A 13,317-nucleotide genomic window follows, 5' to 3' on the forward strand; every position below is an offset into this window, starting at 1 on the left:
GTTAAAGTGTCCCGTTATTATTGTATGGGAGTCTAAGTCTCTTTGTAAGTCTCTAAGGACTTTCTTTATGAATCTGGGTGCTCCTGTATTGGGTGCATATATATTTAGGATAGTTAGCTCTTCCTGATGAATTGATCCCTTTACCATTGTGTAATGGCTTTCTTTGTCTCTTTTGATCTTTGATGGTTTAAAGTCTATTTTATCAGAGACTAGGATTGCAACCCCTGCTGTTTTTTGTTTTCCATTTGCTTGGTAGATCTTCCTCCATCCCTTTATTTTGAGCCTATGTGCTTCTCTGCATGTGAGATGGATCTCCGGAATATGGCAAACTGATGGGTCTTGACTCTTTGTCCAATTTGCCAGTCTGTGTATTTTAATTGGACCATTTAGTCCATTTACATTTCAGATTAATATTGTTATGTGTGAACTTGATCCTGTCATTATGATATTAGCTGGTTATTTTGCTCGTTAGTTGATGCATTTTCTTCCTAGCATCGATGGACTTTATATTTTGGCATGGTTTTGCAATGGCTGGTACCGGTTGTTCCTTTCCATGTTTAGTGCTTCCTTCAGGATCTCTTGTAGGGCAGGCCTTGTGGTGACAAAATCTCTCAGCATTTGCTTGTCTGCAAAGGATTTTATTTCTCCTTCACTTATGAAACCTAGTTTGTCTGGATATGAAATTCTGGGTTGAAAATTCTTTTCTTTAAGAATGTTGAATTTTGGCCCCCACTCTCTTCTGGCTTGTAGAGTTTCTGCTGAGAGATCTGCTGTTAGTCTGATGGGCTTCCCTTTGTGGGTAACCCGACCTTTCTCTCTGGCTGCCCTTACCATTTTTTCCTGCATTTCATCTTTGGTGAATCTGACAATTATGTGTCTTGGAGTTGCTCTTCTTGAGGTGTATCTTTGTGGCGTTCTGTGTATTTCCTGAATTTGAATGTTGGCCTGCCTTACTAGGTTGGGGAAGTTCTCCTGGATAATATCCTGAAGAGCGTTTTCCACCTTGGTTCCATCTTCCCCGTCACTTGCAGGCACACCAATCAGATGTAGATTTGGTCTTTTCGCATAATCCCATATTTCTTGGAGGCTTTGTTCATTTCTTTTTACTCTTTTTTCTCTACATTTCTCTTCTCGTTTCATTTCCTTCATTTGCTCTTCAATCACTGATACTCTTTCTTCCAGTTGATCGAGTCAGTTACTGAAGCTTGTGCATTTGTCACGTAGTTCTCGTGTTATGGTTTTCATCTCTATCAGTTCTTTAAAGGTCTTCTCTGCATTGATTATTCTAGTTATCCATTCATCTATTCTTTTAAAAAGTTTTTAGTTTCTTTGCGCTGGTTACGTAGTTCCTACTTTAGCTCTGAGAAGTTTGATTGACTGAAGCCTTCTTTTCTCCATTCGTCAAAGTGATTCTCTGTCCAGCTTTGTTCCGTTGCTGGCGATGATCTACGTTCCTTTGGAGGGGGAGATGCGCTCTGAGTTTTTGAATTTCCAGCTTTTCTGCACTGCTTTTTCCCATCTTTGTGGTTTTATGTGCCTTTGGTCTTTGATGATGGTGACATACTGATGGGTATGGTGTGGGTGTCCTTTCTGTTTGTTAGTTTTCCTTCTAACAGTCAGGACCCTCAGCTGCCGGTCTGTTAGAGTTTGCTTAAGACCCTGTTTGCCTGGGTATCAGCAGCGGAGGCTGCAGAAGATAGAATATTGCTGCGCAGCGAGTGTTGCTGTCTGATTCTTGCTCTGGAAGCTTCGTCTCAGGGTGTACCCAGCAGTGTGAGGTGTGATGTGTCAATCTGCACCTAGTGGGGGATGTCTCCCAGTTAGGCTACTCAGGGGTCAGGGACCCACTTGAGCAGGCAGTCTGTCCGTTCTCAGATCTCAACCTCCGTGCTGGGAGAACCACTGCTCTCTTCAAAGCTGTCAGACAGGGACTTTTACATCTGCAGAGGTTTCTGCTGCTTTTTGTTTAGCTATGCCCTGTCCCCAGAGGTGGAGTCTACAGAGGCAGACAGGCCTCCTTGAGCTGCGGTGGGCTCCACCCAATTCGAGCTTCCTGGCGCCTTTGTTCATTTACTTAAGCCTCAGCAATGGTGGGCACCCCTCCCCCAGCCTTGCTGCCATCTTGCAGTTAGATCTCAGACTGCTGTGCTAGCAATGAGGGAGGCTCCGTGGGCATGGGACCCTCTGGACCAGGTGTGGGATATAATCTCCTGGTGTGCCATTTGCTAAGACCCTTGGTAAAGCACAGTATTAGGGTGGGAGTTACCCGATTTTCCAGGTGTTGTGTGTCTCAATTTCCCTTGGCTAGGAAAAGGAATTCCCTTCCCCCTTGCGCTTCCCAGGTGAGGCGATGCCTTGCCCTGCTTCAGCTCTTGCTGGTTGGGCTGCACCCACGGACCAGCATCAACTATGCGACACGCCCCAGTGAGATGAACCGGGTACCTCAGTTGAAAATGCAGAAATCACCCATCTTCTTTGTTGCTAACACTGGGAGCTGGAGGCTGGAGCTGTTCCTATTCAGCCATCTTGGGCGCCACCTCAAGATATATATTTTTTAAGACAGGATCTTACTTGTTGCCCAGGCTAGAGTGCAGTGGTATGATCATAGCACTGCAGCCTCGACCTCCCTGGACTCAGGTGATCCTCTGACCTCAGCCCCCCAAGCAGCTGGCTAATTTTTTGTTTTTTTTGTAGAGACGAGATTTCACCATGTTGCGCAGGCTAGCAGAATATGTTCTAGTTTTTACTTTGTACTATGTTTTAGAAAGAGTTTGAAGTACACGATAATCATTCCTTCCTTCCCTCCTTCCTTCCCTCCTTCCTTCCTTCCTTCCCTTTCCTTTCCCTTTCTTTTCTTTCTTTTCTTTCCCTTCCATCCCTTCCTTCTTTCCTCCCTCCCTCCCTCCCTCCCTCCCTTCCTTCCTTCCTTCTTTCCTTCCCTCCCTGTTTCTTTCTTTTCTTTCTTTTCTTTCAGCAGAGTCTTTCTCTGTCACCCAGGCTGGAGTGCAGTGGGGTGATCTTGGCTCACTGCAACCTCCGCCTCCTGGGTTCATGCCATTCTCCTGCCTCAGACTCCCAAGTAGCAGGGATTACAGACATGCGCCACAATTCCCAGCAAATTTTTGTGTTTTTAGTAGAGACAGGGTTTCACCATGTTGGTCAGGCTGGTCTCGAACTCCTGACCTCAAGTGATTCACCTGCCTCAGCTTCCCAAAGTGCTGGAGTTACAGACATGAGCCACCATACCCAGCTACAATAATCATTTCTTTTTGGCATCTGTGTAGCTTACTATTTTTCTTTTCCTGATTCTCAGTATTCTCAGTATCTATTTTTATTTTTAAGTAGTGGATTAAAATTTGGAACTGACACCCCGATAAGTCAGTTCATTACCTGATTAGACAATAAAATAATAAGGCACATTACCTTATTTAATTTAAAATTTATTTCTCAGTTTATTACTCTCTCTTTTTTGAGTACATGTCTGAATTTGGAGCTAAATATACAAGAGCTCATTATATAATCTTTGTTTTGTTTTTGAGACAGTCTTACTTTGTCACCCAGGCTGGAGTGCAGTGGTGTGATCTCAGTTCTCTGTAACCTCCACCTTTCAGGTTCAAGCAATTGTCATGCCTCAGCCTCCTGAGTAGCTGGGTTTACAGTCATGCATCACCACACCTAGCTAAGTTTTGTATTTTTAGTAGAGATAGCGTTTCACCATGTTGGTCAGGCTGGTCTCAAACTCCCGACCTCAGGTGAGCCGCCTGCCTCAGCCTCCCAAAGTGTGGGATTACAGGCATGATCCACCGCTTCTGATCCTGGAATATGTTTTGATTGAGAGAATAATTACCATCACAATATGTGGCTTCCCTTCATCTTCTCTTTAAGTCATGGCTTTTATAACAAAGATTTTGTCAGGCTGCAGTTGATTTGTATATGCTTAAATTATGTTTCAGTACAATATGTGACAGTGTTGGAATCAGGGCAATTATGACAGACCAGAAAAATTATGGCAGAATAGTTCTGTTGCTCTAAATCCTGTTATCTTACTAGAAATTTAGGCTCACAGAGAGGTTGGAGAATTCTAAAGGGAAACTATAACTTTAAAATCCTTACCATTTTTTTTTTCATGGCATTACAACCTTTACTTCCTTGCTTTGTGGTTGTACTACAGCCTTTACAATGTGCTACCATTTCAAGAAGGAGAGTACAGCTAGCTGCAGAGCTTTGTCTAATGACGGTGATGTTGACAACTCTAAGATGACTTTATATATGACATCTTATGTGGATATATGCAGTTTTAAAAATTATAATTTTTCACTGAAATATTTCAGTTTTACAGGAATCAGAAATAATTAATGATTGCTAACTCTGTACTTAGTTCTGTACTAGGTACACGTTTTTTAGGGAAGAATATGACATGAAATAATTAGCGAATGAGACATTTTATAGAATCACCCAAAATTGAGAAGTGTTGCCTTTTTCCAAGTCTGTTTTTGGCACATGTTAAAGGATCTTTGATGTGACTTGAAATGTGAGAAAAATTGTAGAAGGGGACCAGGATAATGTATCCTAATTTCTTCTGCCATTAGCTGTACTGGGATATTGACAAATGATTAAATAATCTGCCTTTCCTAAGTATTCTGAAGAGCCAGATGGCTGTATGTGTGTTGCTGTGCCTACTTGTTTTATAGGGAAATCCTTTCTATTACTCAAAATGAAAACTGCTCAGGGTTCTCTTAGTGCTGATGTTTGCCAATATGGTGTGCTTTTTCTTTTTTTTTTTTGAGATGGAGTCTTGCTCTGTCATCTAGGCTGAAGTGCAGTGGCGTGATCTTGGCTCACTACAGCCTCTACCTCCCTGGTTCAAGCGATTCTCCTGCCTCAGCCTCCCAAGTAGCTGGGATTATAGATGCCCACCACCATGCCTGGCTAATTTTTGTATTTTTAGTAGAGACAGGGTTTCACCATGTTGGCCAGACTGGTCTCAAACTCCTGAGCTCAAGTGATCCACCTGCCTCACCCTCTCAAAGTGCTGGAATTACAGGTGTGAGCCACCATGGCCGGCCAGTGGTGTGCTTTTTTCTCTGTCAGCCTCTTAAAAGCCTAAATTAGTGTCTCTGTGGGTTAGTACAATTAGATGTTTATTACCATAACTGTTTCTAGTTACCTGTGTTAGACTTGTCATTCTTTTTCTAGCTTCAGATGACCACTGTTTGAGGTAAAAGTTGTAGTGAATTCTTAGAAAACAGTAACACTATTTTTTTGGTCACATTTTCCACTTTGAATGTCCTTGGTTTCTTCTCTGGTAAAAAAAAAAAAAAACCTTACTGATCCTCTGCTTTCTAGTAGTACAGTTGTCCCTACATATATACAGGGGATTGGTTCCAGGACCCCTGTGTATAGTGAAATCTGCACATAAAGTCCTGACGTTGGCCCTGTGGAACTTGCATATGTGAAAAGTCAGCCCTCCACATGCAGGTTTTACATCTTGCACACACAGTTTTTGGTCTGCATTTGGTTGAAAAAAATCTGTATGTAAGTAGAACTGTGCAGTTCAAACCTGTGTTGTTCAAGGTCAACTGTATATAATAATTAGCTAAATGATAGAAAGCTGGCCCTGACTGTACTCATTGTCAGCTATTTAGCTAGACTAATTGATACTATTGTAGTGTCTTAAGTCAGCCAGGTTGTACAGCCCCAGAAAGAATATCAAAAAGCCAGAACTTGGTTAGACCTTTTTGCTGGGAGAGAGTTCCTGGATAGAATGGTAAGAAAGTGGCAGTGTACTAGCAACTTAGGAACTAGCATACTTATGTCTCCTTTTATTAATCATAATAAAAAGATTTTAGTTTGTTAAGCAGATTGTATTTTTGTTTGTTCAGCAGTCTAATTACTATTCCCTGATCCAGGACTGAGGATTTAGAGGACCAACCTTTAGGATACCTGAGGAAATTATCTGAAACTATCATCTCCTAACTCTGCCCAGTTGTTGGAAGGTCTCCATATTCCCTGCTTTTCCCACTTTTGATCACTGTGTCATACACAGAAATATTAAGTCCTAAGGGATAGAAGACTATTTTCTTGACTACCATGCGAATCAGGGATAGAGCAGTGCATGGTATGGGTTAGGTGAGTCCCGAAGTCTGGCCTCTTCTCCTGGTTACTAGTATGAGTTCATGCAAACCATTTACTCCTTGCTTGCTTCAATTTCCTTATGCAGATCTGAATTAAATCTAAGGGTATCTTCAGGTCTAAAAATCTCTGATGGGTATTTTTCATTGAGAATTCAATAAATAGCCTTGTCTGCTGGGGATGATTAAAAAGATTCAGTGGTTACACTCTTTTTCTTACATTTTTACTGCACGGGAAAACTATGAAAATTTAATTATGGCAAGCTTGAAGAGACCAGAAAAATAGCTTGATTAACCATAAGAATTAAGGTTGTTATAAGTTTTCAGAATTAAGTAAGTAGAGTGGAGTTTTGATTGATTATCTAGGGTGCACAGAAATTTACTTTTCAAGATGGAGATTGTTTAATTTGTGGAGTTTCTGTTTTAGGGCTGTCAGCAGGCATGGAAATAGGCAGGGGACTAGAGAAATCTTTGGAGAGATGTTTTTTAATCAAGAAAACTCTGTTCTGTACCTTTCACTATGGTATGCTAAGTCTCGTGATGAGCCTCTGTTTCCATCTCTATACCTGAAGTTTTATCATAGGGTGGCAATAGAAAGAGAATAGAGGGAGAATTATTGGCAATTCATAAGTTGGATTTGGTGTACACTGTTAAACCTGTATCTTCTGCTCGCATTTTAGCTAGTAAGATGTAATAAGATTTGCGTGGACCTAAGTTTACTTAATCTTGATCCCTTCTCGGTTCCTTGGCCCAGGTTCAAATCAAATTCTGCTCCTTCCTTTGTGTGATCTTGAGCAAGTTTGTCCCTCAGTTTTTCAGTCTGTTAAATCTGCTGCCTGACTTGCATCTGCACTCATATACTGTAACTTCTTTTTCTGTTATTGTGGAAGAATGGTCTATGCTGCCAGGAACGATCAATCTGTCTCATTGTATACTATTAAGGACATTAGCAATTCTCCCTTTGTCTTCTGCATCATTAAATTTTCCCTCTCAACTGAATATTTCTCATCAGCATAAAATATTTTTCTCTTCTTAAAATTCTCTTCTGCCACTATTTTCTCCACTAGCACCAACTTGTTTGTTTTCCTTTCAGCAAAACACCCCAGAGGAGTTGAGTATATTTGCTCTCTTCAATTTCTTTCTTCCCATTCTTTCTTAAATTCATTCCAATCAGGTCTTTGTTCTCATCACTTTACTGAAACTGCTCTTGTAAAGTTATTAATGCCTTCTCGAACTTGTACTTCTGGGCTCAAGCTATCCTCCCACCTCAGCCTCCCAAGTAGCTGGGATTCCAGGCATCAGCCACTGTACCTGACCTTATTAATGGCTTCTGCTTTGTTAAACCCAGTGACCATTTTTCAGGCCTCATCCTATTTGACTTGTCATCAACATTTGGCACAGGTGATTGTTCTCTTCTCCTTGAAACACTCTTACCACTAGACTTTCAGGATACCACACTTTTGCTTCAACTGATGGGCCTCTGCTGCCTTCTTCATTTTCTTGACCTGTTTAATGTTTTTCTCCAAGACTTAGTCTTTGGACCTTTATATTTATCTGTACTCACTCCGTTGGTATTATCTATATTCCGAAACTTTAAATATTACCTGTATGCTGACAGTTCCCAAATTTGCAGCTCCAGACATGTAATCCAACTACTTATTTGTACATTCACCCTTGAATAGCTAAGAGGCAACTCATATTTAATGTGTGTGAAACAGAGCTTCTGAACTTATTTCCCAAATCTGTCCTTTCTGTAGTCTTGCCTACTATCCGTTAATAGCAATTCCTTTCTTCTAAAAGGTAGAAGTCTTAGAATCAGCCTTGGCTACTTTGTCTCTTATAATCAGGCAGCACATCTTGTGGACTCTACCTGGAAAATACAAAAAGATACCCAAATCTGGCCACTTTGTACCACTTTTCTACCACCCCAAGCCAAGTAACCATCACATCTCCCTTGGATTACTGCAGTAGATTTTTAATTGATCTCCCTGTTTCTCTCTTATATTTGGAACCTGTTCTCAAAACATTAACCAATATGAGCCTGTTGAAACATAACTTAGATTGTCACTCCTCTGCTTAAAACCCTCCAGTGGCTTCCCATTTCACTCAAAATTCAAGCCAATGTCTTTGCAATGACATACCAGGGCCTGACATGATTGGACTCTCCTTTATTTCTCTGGCCTTGTGTCTTACTGCTCTCCTCTTGACCACCTTGTTCTAGCCACATTGCCCTCTTTGTTATATAAGTGCCTCAGCACCTTTCCAGTTGCTATTTTTTCTCCCTAGAAACTTCTTTTCGTGCATTTACATGTCTGATTCCTTTATCTTTTTTTGGCCTTCTCTCAAGTGTCATCTTCTCAATGAAGTCTCCTCTAAGCACCCTATTCAAAAATATTCTCTTTTCTTACCCCCAATTCTTCTTCCCTACTTTTTTTTCCACGATAGCACTTACCTCTACCTTTTTATATATTTTGCTTAATTGTTTTGTTTGTGTTCTCTTCCTACTGTACTGTAAACTCCCCCAAGGCAGATTGGTTTTCACTCCTCCAGTGCCTAGAACAGTGCTTGGCAAATAGTATTAATTGAGCAAATGAGTGAATGAATGAATGAATAATAGAAGAACATCATAAGGTTCTTATGTAGATTAAATGAGTTTAACATAAGTAAATTCTTAAGACATGGACCGGCACATAGAAAGTACTCTGTATAAGTGTTAGCTTTTATTATAATTTTCATAGCATGTCCATGGACAGTCCTGTAGCCAATAGAGGTGAAGACTTAGTTGAGTTGAGAGGTCTTGGCATGCCATCTTCCATTAGTTCAACTTTGACTGGAGATGCCATAAAGGAAGAACTATGGTGGTTACCCCCAAATTTTGGGGTGTGGAGGTTCCTTAGGGAACCTTGATAATCAAGATTTACAAGGAAAGAAATGTCTATAATTATCAGTACTAGGAATGTTACCTGGAGAAACTGATGCTGTTCTTTACCTGCCCCAAATAAACATTACAGTTTAGTGGGAAATGAACTTAAATGCAAAGTTATACAATTCGTTTTTTCTTTTAAAATATGAATTTATCTTAAAGTTCCTAGTCCACAAAAATAATTTTTAAAATATCTCTTCTAATAAAATACTTTAAACAGACAGTAGCTTTTGAAAACATGAGACATCATGTTTTCATCATTTTTGCATGTTCTTCTATGTGTATGAGGGGGTGAAGATTTGTTTGCGGATAGTAATCTGTAGCTGTCATGTGATATAACTATCTTGGCCCAAGCTTAATGCTTGAAAAGTTTTATTCGTTTAATCATTTTTGTTTCAGGGATACTACATAGGGTCAATATACCGTTGTAAATTACTAACATTGCATTTCCTATACTTCATATTGAAAGTATCATTTTATTCTGGTAAATTACTAACATTGCATTTCCTATACTTCATATTGAAGGTATCATTTTTATTCTGGTAGGCACATAGCTGGCAACCTGGAATAAAAAATCCATATCGTGGTGTTGTTGTGTGGCCTGTTCCTGAAAACATTGAAATCACTGTAACACTTTTTAAGGTAAGTTCCATTTTTATAGGCTATAGAATTTATTGTATGACCAGGGTTCCAAATGATAGAATATTTCAGTGTTCATTGTTCTATGCATTTGTGTCCAGTCTGGTACCTACTGTGCATTATTTTTAGGGACATAGCAATTGATAACAATGCAAAGGAATCACAGTATTTCATGGTCTATAAAGTCAGAATAATTTGGGGATCTTTTCGAACTTGTTACAATTCAGATCAGCTGCGATAGTTCTTTTACCGCTTCCTACATTCTACCCACAGGAGACTATAAAATGCCTTCACTGTGGAAAGCTGAGGAGTGTGGAATTCTGAGTCTTGACCTTCATTTTGTTAGCCTTGTTTGATAAAAAGATGCTTTAAAATTAGTATATGATAAATATCTTATTAATGTTAATATAACAAGATATGTTTTAAATTGATAGTTGATAAATATTTTATTGATATTAATATTTATAAGTGTTGCTGCTTAAAGGCAAAATGCTGGTTGTAAATTCAAAGTGCAGATCTAAAAGCATAGTTGTTCATATACCCCCTTGTCTATTTCATAGGTATTTTCTCTTGAAAGTCTTCCATATGTCTTGAAACATTATAAAGTAGCCCCTACATATGGTAATTAAGCACCAGAATATTTACTTTCCTAACCAACTCCTTTCCTGCATCAAAAAAAGTTGGGGACAGGTATGTCTCAGTATGTCCCAGTTTTAGCCCTTTGGAAGGTGGTGGAGTTAGAAAATTAATGTTTTATTTCTTTTTTGAGTCACGTAAATTGTGTTGAGGCTACTTTTATCGTCGTATATAGCAGGGGAGAAGTCATCTCATTAAGCATAATTTAGTAACAGAAATTTGTGAAAATCCGCTAAATATTTTAGGACATGAAATTAAAGTAGAGCAAAATGATATGGCTTAACATATGACATCATTGTGTAAACAGTGCTTTTGATTTTGTGAAACAATATATTAATTTATTTATTCAGAAAGTACTGCAGAGTTCAAAAGAACAAAACAATATGATGAATATTAATGTACTAGCCCATGAATGGAATACTAATTTTAAATGTTCTGTATTATATATATATTTATTAATGATTCTTAGCACATTATGTATATTTTGTAGTTTTGATATTACTGTTACTGATATTATAGCCTTATTTGATTATGCTTGTCAGATGTATACCATTCTTGATTTATTCAGGGAGAAATAGGAATGAGACAGTAACTGCTATTCTTTTTTTTAAGGATAGTTAGAACCACTCTATTGCCCTTTTAACCAGCTGTCCAAAGAGACAGTTATCAAGCCCCTCCTATCCATTTTTGTCCTACTGGAATGGTAATGGTAGTTAAGAGCAATATCTTTGGTGTCAGAAGAATCTTTATATGCATTATTAGTTCATTTAACTTTCACAGCAACTCTAAGGTATTATAATGATTCTCACTTTACTGATAAGGAAACTGAGACTAGAGAGGAATGTAGCTTGTCCACATAGACTGTGATTTAGCTCTGTTCATTCCTCTACACTGTACTGCCTACTCTGTAATAAAAAGAGTTGTGAATATTGATCACAACAGTAGGATCTCTGACATACTTGAGGAAGACTTTTTTTTTTTTTTTTTGAGACGGAGTCTCGCTCTGTCGCCCAGGCTGGCGCTATCTTGGCTTGCTGCAAGCTCCGCCTCCCGGGTTCATGCCATTCTCCTGCCTCAGCCTCCCGAGTAGCTGGGACTACAGGCGCCTGCCACCACACCCAGCTAATTTTTTGTATTTTTTAGTAGAGACGGGGTTTCACTGTGTTAGCCAGGATGGTCTCGATCTCCTGACCTTGTGATCCACCCGCCTCAGCCTCCCAAAGTGCTGAGATTACAGGCATGAGCCACCGCGCCTGGCCAAGGAAGACTTTTAAGTAATTTCTTACTTTGTTTTAGTCTGTATTGGCAAAGCAAGTGAATGGACATGGTTATACAACTTTTTAATAAAAGGGTGATAGAGAATGAGGGACTAGAATAGAGCTGAAAAATAGCCTCCGCCTTGTGTTCTGGGAAAGAATATGCATTGACAGTGATTCTGAGTTGAAAGTGGCTGTTGAAATGTGTTGCTTGGAGGATCAGGAGGTAAGTGAAGTTTTCAAGTACTGATGAGAATTTCAGCATATCCTTATCACTGAATTTGTAGATTTGGAGGGTTAGTATGTAGAAAAAAACCCAAACACCCCTCCCTGTCCGTCTGCTGTATTACACGTTTCTACACAATTGTGCTATTGATGCAACCTTGTGACCATTTTCAATATTTAAAAGAGTATTTTGAGCAGATACTTTCATCTTCCTGACTCCTTCCATCCTCCCAGAATTCTTACAGATAAGCAGAAAAGTAAAACAACAAAATGAAGTAACTTTTCATTTGTTCATGGTAATTTTTGGATCTTGTTTTTGAACAACACTTAAAATATTCAAGTGAAAAACTTCACATTTTCTCTCTTTTTAAAACTTGTATTAAATCTCGTAATTCACTTAATCTTGAAATTTGCAGATAGGAAAGGACTGCTCTGCACCCTTTTTGTCTTTAGTGAGTAGCATACACAGAGGTATGCTCATAGAGGAGGTGCATTTTAAGATAGTTAACAATATGTTTGATTTTTCTGTCATTTAACCAAAAATTAATTTCTTTAGCCTCCTTTTGATATTTGAGTTAAATTGAAAATAGCTGTTTCTAGTAAATTTTTTTTTTTAAAGACTTTTAGGATTTTGAGAAGGACAATGGCTCTTCAAGCTATTTTTAATTTTTCTCTTTAGTGCAGTGCTAAGAAAGGAGACAGTAGAGGGAGAGTAGGATGTAAAAAAATGCTTAATTGAATTACGCTAGAAGCAATTCTCATTACAAATGTTTTTGTCTGGTCAGTAATATAGTTAATTATGTAGAGATATCATTTTTAAGTGCCTTGGAAATGAACATCATTGCTGCTTATTTTACATCTTTTTACTCACTTGGCCCTATCAGATGTGCTTTTTGGTCTCATTAAAATTATTCTTTGGTAAAAATTATTTTAGGAATAATACATTATCTATGCTTTAAAAAATATTTCATTGTTTTAAGAGTTAATGTATGTCATATGTAGATGGTGCTGTTAAATATCAATTTATAAGATATATAATATATATGTATTATATATTATATAATCTATATTATATATATTAATTTATAAGATTAATTCATTACTTCATTAATCCAGTATTTTTGAGAACCTTGCTGTGTGCCAGGTACTTTTCTAGATCCTGGGGGCACAGTGCCTACACTGAACCAACAAAGTGGGTAAAAGTCAGACAGACCTGAAACAGCAACATAGCAAACACTAGCTGTGCACTGTGGGAAGCTGCATCTCAGTTTTCGTTTTTCTGCTCTGTTAAATGGGAATGAAGATAGTGCCTACCTCATAGGTTGCTATAATGAGTAAAACACTTAGCACAAGAACTGGGACATGGTGAGTGCTCAGTAAATATATTATTATTTTGATACTAACTGTGCTGGAGCTGTGCTGCATTCCTCAAAATACAAAATGAGACGGGAGGGAGAGGCAGGGAGAATGGTATGATGTCTCCCCTGCATTGCATCACACTGTATTA

At 38.7% G+C, this 13,317-nt stretch overlaps 1 protein-coding gene across 14 annotated transcripts in view; it reads left to right on the top strand.

The window, feature by feature from the left end:
• The window catches only part of EHBP1 (EH domain binding protein 1), a 344,785-nt gene that overhangs the window by 47,607 nt on the left and 283,861 nt on the right, over positions 1 to 13,317 (top strand). For all 14 annotated transcript variants that reach the window (XM_033239195.1, XM_033239197.1, XM_033239199.1 and 11 more), the window contains one exon: positions 9,601 to 9,696. In XM_033239195.1, the coding sequence (XP_033095086.1) occupies positions 9,601 to 9,696 (96 nt within the window). The remainder of the gene's footprint in view (positions 1 to 9,600; positions 9,697 to 13,317) is intronic.

The sequence above is a fragment of the Trachypithecus francoisi genome, unplaced genomic scaffold, assembly GCF_009764315.1.
Source record: "Trachypithecus francoisi isolate TF-2019V2 unplaced genomic scaffold, Tfra_2.0 Lachesis_group17, whole genome shotgun sequence".
NCBI lineage: Eukaryota > Metazoa > Chordata > Mammalia > Primates > Cercopithecidae > Trachypithecus > Trachypithecus francoisi.